This window comes from Centruroides vittatus, unplaced genomic scaffold (assembly GCF_030686945.1).
Source record: "Centruroides vittatus isolate TY-2023 unplaced genomic scaffold, ASM3068694v2 scaffold_1167, whole genome shotgun sequence".
NCBI lineage: Eukaryota > Metazoa > Arthropoda > Arachnida > Scorpiones > Buthidae > Centruroides > Centruroides vittatus.
This window is the reverse complement of record NW_027122671.1, coordinates 1742355-1756262: the sequence shown is the minus strand read 5'-3', so window position 1 is coordinate 1756262 and position 13908 is coordinate 1742355. Positions and strand designations below refer to the sequence as shown.

At 29.3% G+C, this 13908-nt stretch overlaps 1 protein-coding gene across 3 annotated transcripts in view; it reads left to right on the top strand.

Annotated features, from left to right (window-relative positions):
• Window positions 1-13908, top strand: part of LOC136986688 (pericentriolar material 1 protein-like) — a 67178-nt gene that overhangs the window by 51999 nt on the left and 1271 nt on the right. For 2 of the 3 annotated variants that reach the window (XM_067284267.1, XM_067284265.1), the window contains 5 exons: window positions 654-788; window positions 1006-1251; window positions 4510-4743; window positions 4867-5579; window positions 12287-12445. In XM_067284267.1, the coding sequence (XP_067140368.1) occupies window positions 654-788; window positions 1006-1251; window positions 4510-4743; window positions 4867-5579; window positions 12287-12445 (1487 nt within the window). The remainder of the gene's footprint in view (window positions 1-653; window positions 789-1005; window positions 1252-4509; window positions 4744-4866; window positions 5580-12286; window positions 12446-13908) is intronic. The other variant, XM_067284266.1, reaches the window with a different exon arrangement.

The following is a 13908-nucleotide window of genomic DNA, read 5'->3' as shown; positions in this document are numbered from 1 at the left end:
ATGATTTTCTTATCACTCTTTGTAATCCTGAAGAACTTGTAGAACTCATCTTTGCTCATTGATTCAATTATGTTTTCATTTCAAGTGCTTAATAATAATATATTTTATATTATATTATTATTATTGATATTATTTTTATAAATAAAGTAGAAATGAATCAATATGATGATAAATTTTGTCACTCTGTAGCCATTTGTAGTTTGACAGATATTCATCTGTCAAACTACAAATGGCAGATTTTATTGATATATTGACAGACTTTAGGGGGTTTCATCTTAAATATACAATTTTTTTTTTCTTTGTTTTACTTATTTTATAGTTATGTCTTGAATGAACTTGTAATGGGTATGATGTAGGGGAAAAAATATTTTAATGTTTGAGATGGTACCTTCTAAATTATATATCTGTAAGTGTGATAGTTTCTATAATTGCTCGAGATGCAAAATATACAGAAGTATGGATTATGCAAAGATCTTAATTCTGTTAGAAGGTTTGTGAGGTATACATTGGTTATTCATGTTGTTCACACAATAATGGTAGTTGCTTTTTATAAATTCAAATATAAATTAAGGGATTTTAACATTACTTAAAATATGACTTAATTCATTATGAAGTAATAAGTTGAAAAATAAGATGTAAATTATTTTTTATAGAAAATTAGAAGAAATGAAAGAAAGTCTTAGCCAGCTAAGAGCAATGGTAAATAGTATCCAGCCTATGAGTGGAGACGTTTCATCTGTCAATAATGAAGATCAAGTTGAGACAATCAGTAATTCCAGTAAATCAAGGTATGTAGTATGAAAACAGTTGGTTTTTCCTTCGCATTTTATATTAAATTTTACGAGAAAAGCTATCTTGTATTTTAGTAAAAATAATAGTAGTAGTTTAATTAATATTCTATTTAATCATCATTAAGTTTTATTAATAACAAGTAACAGAAATTAAACATTTGAAAAGTATTTATAATTTTAAATTGATTTCTGATAGCCTGTTTTTTTATTTTAGTTCTCAGGCAGTAAAATCAAGATCTGACCCAAAATTACACCAGAATTCTCAACAGATTTCTCATGTCAAGAAAGATAATATTAAGCAAGATCATTCAAACAAATTTCCTGTTCGCCGTCATTATGAGGCAGAAGGTAGGGCAAATGAAGATGGAGATAATGCAGCATTAGCAGCTTCTGTTCAAGATGGTAGTTCTGGTAGTGATGAATCTTGGGAAAATGATCCCCAAGTTCAAGAGAAAGTAAGGTAAAAGAATATTTATTGTGTTACTAAGAAAAATAGATTATAATCTTTTGATGGAATTTTGAAAATAGCAAGTGAACTTTTACATTAACGAAATCTCTTAGATTGAAAAATTTGTTCATCTTGCATGTTTAATTTATTTTTTATCATATATATCATATATATATATAAGGCATGGGTAAATTGAAATTTCTGGGCCTTTTCTATGGCCCATACACTATGAAGATCCCTAAATGTATTTAATATAGGAACATAAATATAGATTTACAGAAATATATTTTTCTGTAAATTCTTAAATGTATTTACATTGTAAGTAATTTATACTTAGTTCATGTGTCCAGTTTTAAGAGTTTTGTTTTAAGAGTTGCAGGGAACAAAACTCTTAAAACTACAAGCAGTAAATTTGAAGATTATTTGATAGTATTCGTATTTTCTTTACAAATTAGTAGAGTTGACAATTTGTATGAAATGTTAGATATTGCAAATTGAGTGATTTCAACTAAGAATTTTGTAAATATTACAAAATTAATCAAAAACTTGCATTCCAAAAGTTTTCACCAAAATTAAGTACAAACATTTTTCCTTAAACTCTTTATACAATTTTGAATGAATAAAAGTTAAATAATTTAATGACTTATATAAGTGCTTAGTGCTCAGTCTCATGTCAAAACAATGTTGCATGGCCTTTACTATAGAAAGGTTGTTTGTGCCTAAAGTTTCTGAAATAATTTGCAAATATTGGAAATTAAAAATTTATAATACAGTAGAGCATCGTTTATCTGAAAGCCGGTCAACCGAAATGTCGGTTAACCGAAAGCTTTCCAGTCAGACTGTGTTGTGCTGAATTGAACGTTTTTGATACTAGATTAACTTCTAAAGTATAATTTTTTTGTTTTTATATTTTTCAATATATTTATTTTGTTTGTACAAAATAAAGAAATAATTTTTATAATAATAATCTAGGCTATTGTATCATAGCCTCAATTATTATTATAAAAATTTTTGTTAGGCTTAAAAGCAACGAAAATTCAACACAAAAGCGACATGCAACGGAGAAAAATTTCAACATCGGATAGGTTAATATATTGTACATAATCGGTTATCTGAACAACCCCAGTCCCCAATTGATTCGGATAAATGATTCTCTACTGTATTTTTGTAAGTTGAAGGCTTCAGTAGTTTATAGAAAATATATATTTGCTGGCTGCTTTATTAGATAATGACTAATAACATGTTACACTGCTTTTGCTCTGATTGCAATTAGTGCTCTAATTTATAGGTCTGCAATTTGAAAATATTGTAGACCTATAAATTCCCATTGTCATCCATCTGTCTCTCTTTCTTTAATCTCAAGAATAGAGTTAGATAGACAAAAGCTTAGGGACAGGAGGCCCTGATTAACTGTGTATGAACTTCCAATGCAAACCAGAAGTCATGTTATTCCAATTCAAAAATTTTCCCCTATAAGGAGTTAGATAGATGATGGCATGACACTGTTGCTAACACGAAAAGTATAATGTACAAGGGGAAGACACTACTGATTTGAGGTGGAGGGTGAATATTTTAAAAAATACGATTAAAAATTGCAGTCTAGCATTGTGACGATGTCACAGTAAATAATTGCTACATTCTATGTAGCATTTGTAGCATTCTATAAGTATTTAAAAGTATTATGAGAAATAGTGACCGATTTCTGCATTCATTTCTCAGTTTTTGAAGTACAGTAGAGCATCGATTATCTGAATACCAGTCAACCAAAACATCAGTTAACCGAAATCGTTACAGTCGGCAAATTCAAATTTCGGCTAGTACTGTGGTGCTGCAGCACTCTCACCCTCCCTACCAAAGTAAACTGTAGGCCTACTTTAATGTACAGTACTAGTTTATGTAAGGTATGTATTTGTAAGACTTGTGATACAAAATATATACAGTATAGTTTTGTGTTTAATATATTTTTTCATAAATGATCAGTTATCTGAACAACCCCAGTCCTGAATTGTTTTGGATAATCAATGCTCTACTGTAGTATAGACAGAAGATTATACTGATGTACAGGTCTTATTTTGATTTCATTATTGATGAACTGAGTAAGAATCCCAGGAATTTTTAATTCACTGTCTGGCCAGGATCTGTTAGGTCCCATTCCTCACTACTTGGTAGCTCCGTTGTTAGCAAAAAGTTCTTTCAGTGCCCAAAGGACACAATCAAAAATAAAAAAACAGAAATTTAAATGCTTAAAGAACTTATGACTTCTAGTTTTTTTTTCCATAATTTTCTTTCATTAAAACATTCCTAAAATAATTTTTAGAAACTTATCAGTTTAGTGTTATCAATATCTACATGAGAATAGACAAAAATAGCTAAGAATTTTTAATATTTTCTAAGTGCATAAATTTGTGAAAATTAACAGTGTAATTAAGGTTTAAGGTCGCTACTGTAATGATAGAAAAAAATTTTTGTTTGATATACACTTTTTTTTATCTTTTCAGTAATATAATAAATCATACTATATAAAATTTTATATTTAAGATTTTAATTGTGTTTTATGTCAAATACAATTTATTTTTTCAAATATGAGTTATAATGAAATAGTTTGCAATTAACAAAACTCACTCAGCAATTAATAGACTATCCAACTACATCTTAAGTTGTTGAGACAATTTATTTACAGATGGCGCAAGCTGAAGGATCTATAGTAAAATGGGAGGAAGCAGATATTGTTAAGTCCTTGGCCTCCCTGACTTTAGCAATGAGTGCAGAAAAAATTGAAATTTATAAGGGCAAGCTACAAGATATGCACATTAATGCAAGGGATGCTGAAGGACTATCATCTGCATGGAAGTACTGTACTTAGTTAAAAGTTTAAGAACTCCTAACTTATGCCTTAATTTTTTACATTTTTGGTATTTTATATATGATATTATTACATGATATATAATATATCTGATTATAAATATAAAATAAAAAAATAATACGTGTGTGTGTGTGTGTATATGTATATATATTTTGTTATAATCTATCGTTATTTTTGTATTTGAATTTATATATTCTTTTATGTTATTTTTTCTCATTTAACCTGAGGATGACCTATCGAATAGGTCGAAAATGTTAGTTATGTTTAAATAAATTGTCTCAGCAATTTAAGGTGTCGTTGGGTGGTCTATTGAAACAGTTTGCTACTATTGCAATATGTGAAATAATTATAAAAAAGATTACAGGACTTATTTTATAACAAATATTTATTTGGTATATAATTTCTAGAAAACTACAAGAAACAAAGCAAAAACTGCAAAAGCTCCAAGATCTTATGTCAGCTGTACAAAATTCTAAAGACTGTGGTGGTCCTGCAACTATTGAATATCTTCAATTATTGTCAGCTATTTCTGATGATGAAAGGCAAGACCTTGCAGAGAATAAAAGTCAGTTAAACAGTAATGGACTAAATGAATATGATGATGAAATTGCTGAAACTCAAAATCAGAGAGATTTAATTAGGTAATTATAAAAATGTGACACATTCAAGTATTTTATAAAATAGTTTAGAATGATTTGATTGTAAAGTCTAAACTTTACAGTTTACAAATTTTAGTTTTTCAATAATAATTTTTAATTGAATAGATTAGAAGCTGTTGAAGAAAAAATGCAGCAACAGCAGCAAGAATTGGAAAAATTAATGGAAGAGCGGCGCCGGTTATTGCATATGCAAACTCAATTAACAAAATTACAACATCAGTTTCCAAATTCATCTTCATTAAGTGATGAAAGAATTAGTTTACAGCAAAAAACATCAAAAAAAATTTGTGGCAATTCGTTGAATTCAAAATCTCTATCACCTTGCCGACAAGGTAGATCTGATAATTGTACCTTAGGAAGACAGAATTTATCTTATGAACAGCCTAATACAAATATGAAGAGCCGTTCAGATAATAAGAAGACAGTTAGCAAAAAGGAAAATATTAACAGTATGTCAGCTAATTTATCAGGTAGAATAAAAGATGGAAAGGATGATCTTTTAAATAGTGATGTCAATGATAATGTTACAATGGAATCATTAATAGCCCAAACTAGTGAATTAGATAATAGTTTAACATTACAAGAAATTAAGCAAAATGTGTTATTAGAAGATATACTTAGACAGAATCACAAACACCAAGGATATTCTAACAATGAAGATGTTCGTAGTCGAAGTGGATCATCTGCCAATTCAGAATTCCAAGAGGAATCAAACAGTATTCTAGCTCCAGATACAACTGCTGCTGCAACATGGGGTGGATCTAGCACACAAAATGATTTTGAAGATGAACAAGTGGAAAGTTTAGAAGAACAAGATGGTAAATTTTCTTGATTATAGACTGAAATTGATTTATTCTTTATTTTAGAATTGAAGAAAAAATTTATATAAATTTTAAATAATCATTTATAATAATTATATTATTAGAATATTTAATAATAGAATATTAAATAATTTATTCTATTTAAAGTAATTTCTGTATGTATGTATTTATACATACATAAATTCTATATATATAGAAATTACTATAAACAGAATAAATATTAATTTTTTACTCGTGATGCTGTTCGTTTTTATTTTAAAATTTTCTGAAATAATTGGCATTATATGTCTATCCCAGCATTTGAAGTGGTAATGCTTAGTAAAAATCTGTTTAAAGATAGGCTTTCCAGTTGATAAAATCTTAAAATCTTATCTATTTGTATTACTATTGAGTTGATCCTTAATAATAATTTTAAATGTAATTCAAAAATCTACAAACAAAATTATGGAGTACCAAATGGATGCTACTTTATTTGCAGTTTGGCAGAAGCTGTAATGCATTTCTTAGAATATAAGGTATTTATTAATAATTACTTAAATTTGATTCAAATTGCTTATCGTTTATATTACATTGTTGATATTTTACTAGTTTGGCAAAGCATGCGCAGTTTTATACCAGATTGTAACATTATTGTACTTGTACTTTTATAAATTTTGTTAATAATCACTTGGCTATTTTTATAAGGAAATGATTGAAATCTTTAGGCAAAATCCTTGTAACTTGCCAACTCTGTCCATTCCAAAAAATCTGAATGATGTTGAACTGTTGTTTAGTAACACAGATTCAACTATACAGTAGCAAACTTGGGATTTTTAATAAAATTTTATTTCTAAGTATTTTTGTTTTTCATAATGATTTTATTTATTTCACTCTATTTTATTTAGCTATCATTTTAATTAATCTCTATCTTTCTTCAATAATTTTCAATTTAAATAATTTTGATGCCCTAAAAAGCTAATAAAGCTTAATGAAAATGTTTTATTGAAGAGTTAAATTTTATTTTAATATGTAACTCCTAAAGATGGTTTTCTTTATTAGTATAATTTCTGGAGTGTTAATGGTAATATTTTTATAGTAATTGAGGTGAAGCATTAGCAGGCCTCTTCTATGTGGCTTACAAAATGGTGTTCGTTCTCAAAATTTCATTTTCAAAATTTAATGGGCTGATTTTGATTAAACTTTGCCATTTTTCATTTATTGTGATGAGGAACTCAAAAATGTAATAAAAAATGATGGTCTATGACTTCATATACAAGGTTGTTTCCTGATATAAGGTTGTTTCCTGAGCACATGTGATAGTGATATCACACAACTTGGTCACGCAATGTTTCACAGTCACTAGCATGCCTTCTACGGGCTTATAGAATTGAGTTTGTTTTCAAAGTTTAATGGACCAATTTTGATAAAACTTTGCCATTTTCCATTAATTGAGACAAGGAATCCAGAAATGTAATGTGGGTCTATTTAAATGTAAAAAATCCAACAGTGTGTTGCTTAACTTTCCTGGGAACATTTAAAACTGCATGCATGGCACCATCTGTTATGACCTTTCATTAAAAAACTTTTTATATTTTTTAACGATTAAAAAATGGCAAGAAAACTTAATTTGAGGGTCTAGATGGGTTTCATAAAAAAATTGTAAACACTAAGATAAGTAAAATCATCATTATGTCTAATCCTACTGGAGATATGACACAGAACTCCTTTTATCTTCCCACTCCATCAACCTTGACCACCAAATTTAATATTATTCCCCTAATAAACAAACCGTCTTGCAAAATTTCAGAATTTTTGACAAAAAGCACAGGAATTATTAAGTTTCAAACAGAGTATACAAAATTGTGCTCTCCACACACCACACACACACACACACATTAACGTGCATTCATATAGAAAAGAGAACCTGTTTTTTGCATTTTCTCGATGTTCAAGGTTCTTAAGTCCAAAAATATAAAAATTTTGGGTCATTTTTTCCTGATTGCCATACTTTCCTGGCTGTTATATATAAAAGCCAGGAAAGTAAAAATAGGAGTCTATGACTTCATTTTCGAAATACAAAGGTGCTAAAGTGACAATGTCTGTGTTCTCTGATAAGACTAAGAGCTCCTAATAAAAAATAGACACAAAAAGTGAATAAAACACAAGAATAGACACCCACAACCGTCATAAGTAATCGGGCTATAATTTGGAAATAATAATTATGAATTACAAATGGATTTGACACTACAGGGAGGCATTAGGTGCCATTTCATGTTACAATTAATAATTATAATATTTAATTAAATGCATTCCCAGTTGGCACCATATTAACCGAAGATGGTTGTATCTTAAACTTATATATACTGGAAGAGGAGATCGGACCAGAGGTCTGGGTAGCATAACTGACACAATAAGCAGGAATTGCAGGTTCAAGTCCTGCTTCGGGCCGATTCTTTTTTTTTCCAGTTTTTAATCTAAATTATTTAATTAAATATTATAATTATTAATTGTAATACAAGATGGTGCCTAACGCTTCCCTTTAGTGTCAAATTCATTTGTAATTCATAATTATTATATCCAAACTATAGCCTAATTATTTACAGCAGTTGTATGTGTCTATTTGCTATGCATCAGATTTTGGTTGGTGTTTATATTTGTAAAACATTTGTAAAACAAGTTCTGTTTGTTAATGATGATTTTGAATTGTGATTTAAGAACAAAGCAATTCATGATGATTGCTTTGTTCTTTGATTTCATCGTCATGCCATCAAGTGCAAAGATTGTCGTTCCATACTTGGCAGGTACAAGGAAAACATCTTCTGTGGCAGCAAGTGCAAAGTTCACCTGTCCACATCTGTCAGGTACAAGGATCACCAATTCTATGCCCAATGGGCAGGAATTGCTTCATTTTTCCAGCTTTGCCTCAATTCCATTGCGATATGACAAAGTTGCATGATATCCTAGTTAATAGCACACAATTTCTAATATAATCTTAGGTTTGTTTTTTTAAATAAAATATCATGTAACAACAAATAACATATTTGTCATCTTTATTCTAAGAAATATAATTAAATTATTTATGAAATTGCCATCTCAAAATTTATCAAAACTTTTAACTTTTAATGATTTATGAAAAATATTTTTGTGCGGCAAACTTACACTCAGCAAAACAATAAAAAGCATAAGTTGAATATCCATAAATGAAAAATAATGTTTGTCCATTTCTCCATAATTTCACTAAAATCTTTTGAATTAATAATAATATAAAATGGAGAAAGTTTGTAAGAAATGCCATTTATTTTGCAATGCTTATTATTATTATTTATTGATTCCTTTAGGGTTGATTCCTGAAAGAGTGTCACACATGATAACAAATTTATTATTATATTATAATTTTTATAAAGACTGCTAATAGAAGAATTTTTGCAAAATATCAGTCTTAATTTTTGCAAGTTATGAACATTATTTCCTACAACAAAATTTAATGTTTTCTTAATTTTTAACAATTTTTCACCATCGAAAAGCAAATGTTGTAAAGAATAACAGTATTGCTTAAAAAGGTGACGACAATTTGTTCTATATAATGGTATACTACATTTTCTCACAACTATAATAAATTTATTTAATCAGAATTGAATAAAAACATTTTTTAAGATTGAAGTTAATAATCTTATTGTTTAATATGGATGGATCATTAATATTTAACATAGATCCACATAACATATTGTCATTGTCTTTTCTTACATAATTAATTACATATGAATGTATACAAAATAAAAACCATAAACATTGTTCATTTGTTCTCTCGATATCCAAATTGTTGGTAATTTGTGTTTTTGAGCTTTAGCCATTTTTTAAATCCATTTGCAAGTATTGGGATAAAAACTTTTCAAATTACAGGCAAAAGAGAAATTGGATGATAATTTTAAGGATCGCCATTCTTTTTTTTTGCATATGATTATCATCAAAATTACTTTCCAATCTGATGGAATCTTATTGGTCACTTAATTTTTCACCTCCAAGTTTAATTACCTACTGAAAGAAAGAAATTGTCTGTACCTGTTGCTGAATCCTAAGTGTGCCAATAGCTTCGTTAACTTCATCTGTAATCTGGACATTCAAAACAACAACAAAATAACTTGAACTATAGTCTACTTCAACTGTTTATATCACCATACTTGATGTTAATGAGTAAAATTCTCAAAAAAAAAAATCCATTAATTGATATGTCACTGTCACTGCTTAATCTTCAACAAAATTTATTCACGGTTCCAGAAAAATCTAGTATTTTTTTTATTTTAACCAAAAGATAGAAAACTGTTTAAAATATTTTAACTTTACATAAAGAACAAAAATTCTGTTTTAATTGAAGATACAGTAGAGACTCGTAAATCGGAACCCCGGTAATTGGAATCGCCGGTAATTGGCACGATTTTCAGTCGAACTGTGTCGTGCTGAATCGAACGTTTTTGATACTAAATTAACTTCTAAAGTATAATTTTCATGTTTTTATATTCTTCAATATATTTATTTTGTTTGTACAAAATACAGAAATAATTTTTAACAATACGATAGTCTCGATTATTATTATAAAAATTTTCGTTAGGCTTAAAATCGACGAAAATTCAACACGAAGCGACACGCAACGGAGAAAAATTCAACACAAAGCGACATGCAATGGAGAAAAATTTGAACATCGGACAGGTTAATATATTTTTTCGTACATAATCCATAATTGGAACAAATCCCTAATCTGAACAACCCCAGTCCCCAATTGATTCCGATTTTTGGTTTACTACTGTATTTAGCTAATTCAGTTTGAGAATTTGTTTTATGAAATTCATGGACATTTGTTTTCCATTTTCACTAAATGACAAACAAATTTTTGTTTTGAAATTTTTAATAAGAGTAGAAGACCATTCTCTATGATAACTTATATCCTGTAAATGACTTATGTTATTCCTCTCCAAAATTGAAAAAATTAATTAATTCTTAAAGATTGTAAAGAAAATAAAAACAAACTTCATCTTTTTATTTTCTGTTTTCAATGCTTTTTTTTTTATAACACTTAATATATATAGGTTTAGCTAATAACTTTGCAAGTTCAAAAAATAGAGTTAAAGTGCTTTCTTTTAAGATTAAAGTGGATTGGAGAAGTCTATAGAATTGCTGTTTGCATTTTGATGATTATTTTAATTAATATTCATTGCAAATATCATATGAACTCTGATTTAATTTTATACAATAATGTTATGAAAGCAAAAAATTATTATTAATTCGTTCAGGCCCAGTCGTTTCAGGTTTTGTGGTGTTTCTGAGCTTGAGCTTAAGATGAAAATTGATGAGGAGTGGGCGGTGCTGAGGTGCAATGTTATCTGATGGAACTACTTTGGCATTGACCACAACTTCCCAAGGTCCTGTCTTCTAATGAGACAGTAGTCTATTTGGGTCATCCGACTACCACTGGCATAGGTCACTAGGTGGCTGGTTCGCTTTTTGAAAAAGGTGACAATGGCCAAGTCAAAAGCTTCAGTGCACTCCAAGATCCTGTCACCCTTGGTGTTCCGGTCTTCAAATCCACTCCCACCATGCACTCGCTCATAATTTTCTTTTGTTGCACCAACATGGCCATTAAGGTCACCACCTATTATCAGGAATTCATCATCGCCAACCAACCGGAGGTGTGCCTCAAGGCTTCTCCAAAATTCGTTCTTTTCATCTTTCAGGGCACTTTGTTGTGGGGCATAGCAGGAAACGACTCTGATAGTTAGTTCGCTGGATTCAATCTTTACAGATATTAGCCGGTCAGAGATGCGCTGGACATCAGTGATGTTATCACGGAACTGCTCACTAACTGCTATGCCAATGCCATTCTGGTATGAATTTGTACCATTGTACAATAGTTTGAATCCATCACCAATTTCTCGGGCCTTTGAGTCCTTCCACTCTGTCTCTTGAATGCAGGCAATATCTACTCGCCGCATCTTGAGTACAGCTGCCAACTCTCGGCTTCGGGTGGTAAGGGTGCCGATGTTGACGGTGGCTACTCGTAGGGTTTGGACTATCTTCTTTAGCCCGCCACGTCCAGGGGCAGGTAGCCCTTGCTGACTGTTTACACCGTTCGGGCGTAAACGATATGCGTCACCTACAGGGGACACCCTAGCAGTATTCATTAAATGTTGATTGGGCATTGCATGTTGATGTGACCAAAAATACTCCAACTGGCGCGTTGCACCGCCTGACGTTGGAGACCCTCATCGTTAGCTTCATCCCAAAGGTCGATGTTCCTGGCCAGCACCGCGAGGAGGTGGTGATGGGATTTTGCTGGCCTTTGTATACATTAAGTAATCTGAGTTAAAACATTGTAATTTTTGGAATTTCATTTAGTCTTTTAAAAAAAGTTTGAGATACACAATAAAGCACTGGAGTAAATCCAGAAATAATTATTATTGCAGATATATTTTTTGATTTAAATCTTTGAAAATGAAAGTGATAATTCGATTGCATTTATCTTTGTTTTATTTGAAGCATAAAGTTTTTTGTTATATTTAGCTTATTAAATGAATGTACTTATTTTAGAAATGATACATCAACAAAACTATATTATAAATAAATTATATTTTTAATCTGTATATATTCTATATAAATAAATCTACGTGAAATTTAAGTGTTTTTTTTTTTTTTAGTTAGACTTTAATTTGTGTGTTAAATTTTATAATTTATAGGAAGTGAAACAGAAGCACCCGGTGAGGAAAAATTATGGCAAATGCAAAATAAATTACAATCTGCACAACAGTCGTATAGAAAAGAAGCTATGCAAAGTGAACAGATAACTGCTTCCAGGCAGCATGATAATAGATTTGGTTCACAACCTAATTTTAAAGGTATATAATAATGAAGTTTTTTAATTTTAAAAACTCGTTTATTAAAAAATAACATTACATTCAGTTTTAATTTGTTTTACAAATGTGATTTAAAAAAATTATGAATTCATGACAACATATGAAACAATAATATAATGGATAAAATGAATTGGTGGAACTTGTGCCAACTATTCTTCTAAGTATCTGTTGACAGATTTAAACTTAATTTATGAATTAGACATAATCAAGATTTTTGTAAATGTATGTTTTATGATTTTGTCACATCAATTAGCAATGAAACTGAACAATGAATAAGTGTGAAATATTGCTTGAAACTCAAAGATGGTAGCATAAATGCTTGTAAAAATTTAGAGATGATATTGTGACTCAAAAGAAAATTTGCCAATGGCTTAAGTAATTTTATTGTAATTCTGAATCAGATTGACCTGACCAATGATGATGCCAATGTTTACAACACATGTAAACATTTCAAAAAACACTGAAATGATTTCAAGCAAAGAAAAAGCTAACAATCAAGAAAAATGTCCAATGATTTGAATATTTCATTTGGTTCAGTTTAAGGAATTTTGATAAAATATTTGAATATGAAACCTAGCAGTGCAAGCTGGTTTCATACTTTTTATCATAACAAACAGAGAATACGGAGAGTTGGGATTTTCATTGTACAAGCTTAGAATAAAGTTTTTGATTACTGAAGATGAATATTGTTATAACTACAGTTTTGAGACAAACATGTAGAGTTCTTAATGGAAAGAACAGAATTTGTCACATTTGAAGAAAACATCTTGTCTAAATCAATAGGAAAGTTTTCTTTTTCCCCTTTATAATTCAGGAAATTGTGTGGTTTCAATATGTTTTGGAACACTGATATGAATTCAGAACAAAGAGTCTATTACAACATGATATAAAACTTCACAAAAAGCATTTTATGAAAAAAAGGCTACAGAAGTGGGCATGTGTTTTGATTGATGAAATAATTATTGTATGCCTTCACTTGCAATACTTGGCTGCTGCAATTTCTTTTAGCTAGTCCCAAGATTTATGAAAATAACATGTTTTTGGTCAATTGTAAAGATCCAGACAGCTATGTTAGAACATCTGAAGTGTTAGGAGTAAATGATTTTCCCAACTGCTTCAAAAGTGGAAGTACTATTGGAATAGGATTTAGTCAAGGGGATTAAAGTGAAATTACTGTTACATTTAATAAAAATATGTAATATATACATTATGATATCTATATTTTTTTAATTCTATCTTGTATTTATCCAAATGTTATTCATATCAGTTATCAAAATTATTCTGACAATTAACTTGCTTAATGATTGTAAGAATTCTTTCTTTTTCTAAAGTATAAAATTTCTGTAAACTAAAAATGCTTATATATAATTTTTTGTCATTCATATTAGAAGTTTGAATATATATATATATATTAATATTTTACAGAAATAACTGAACTTTTCATT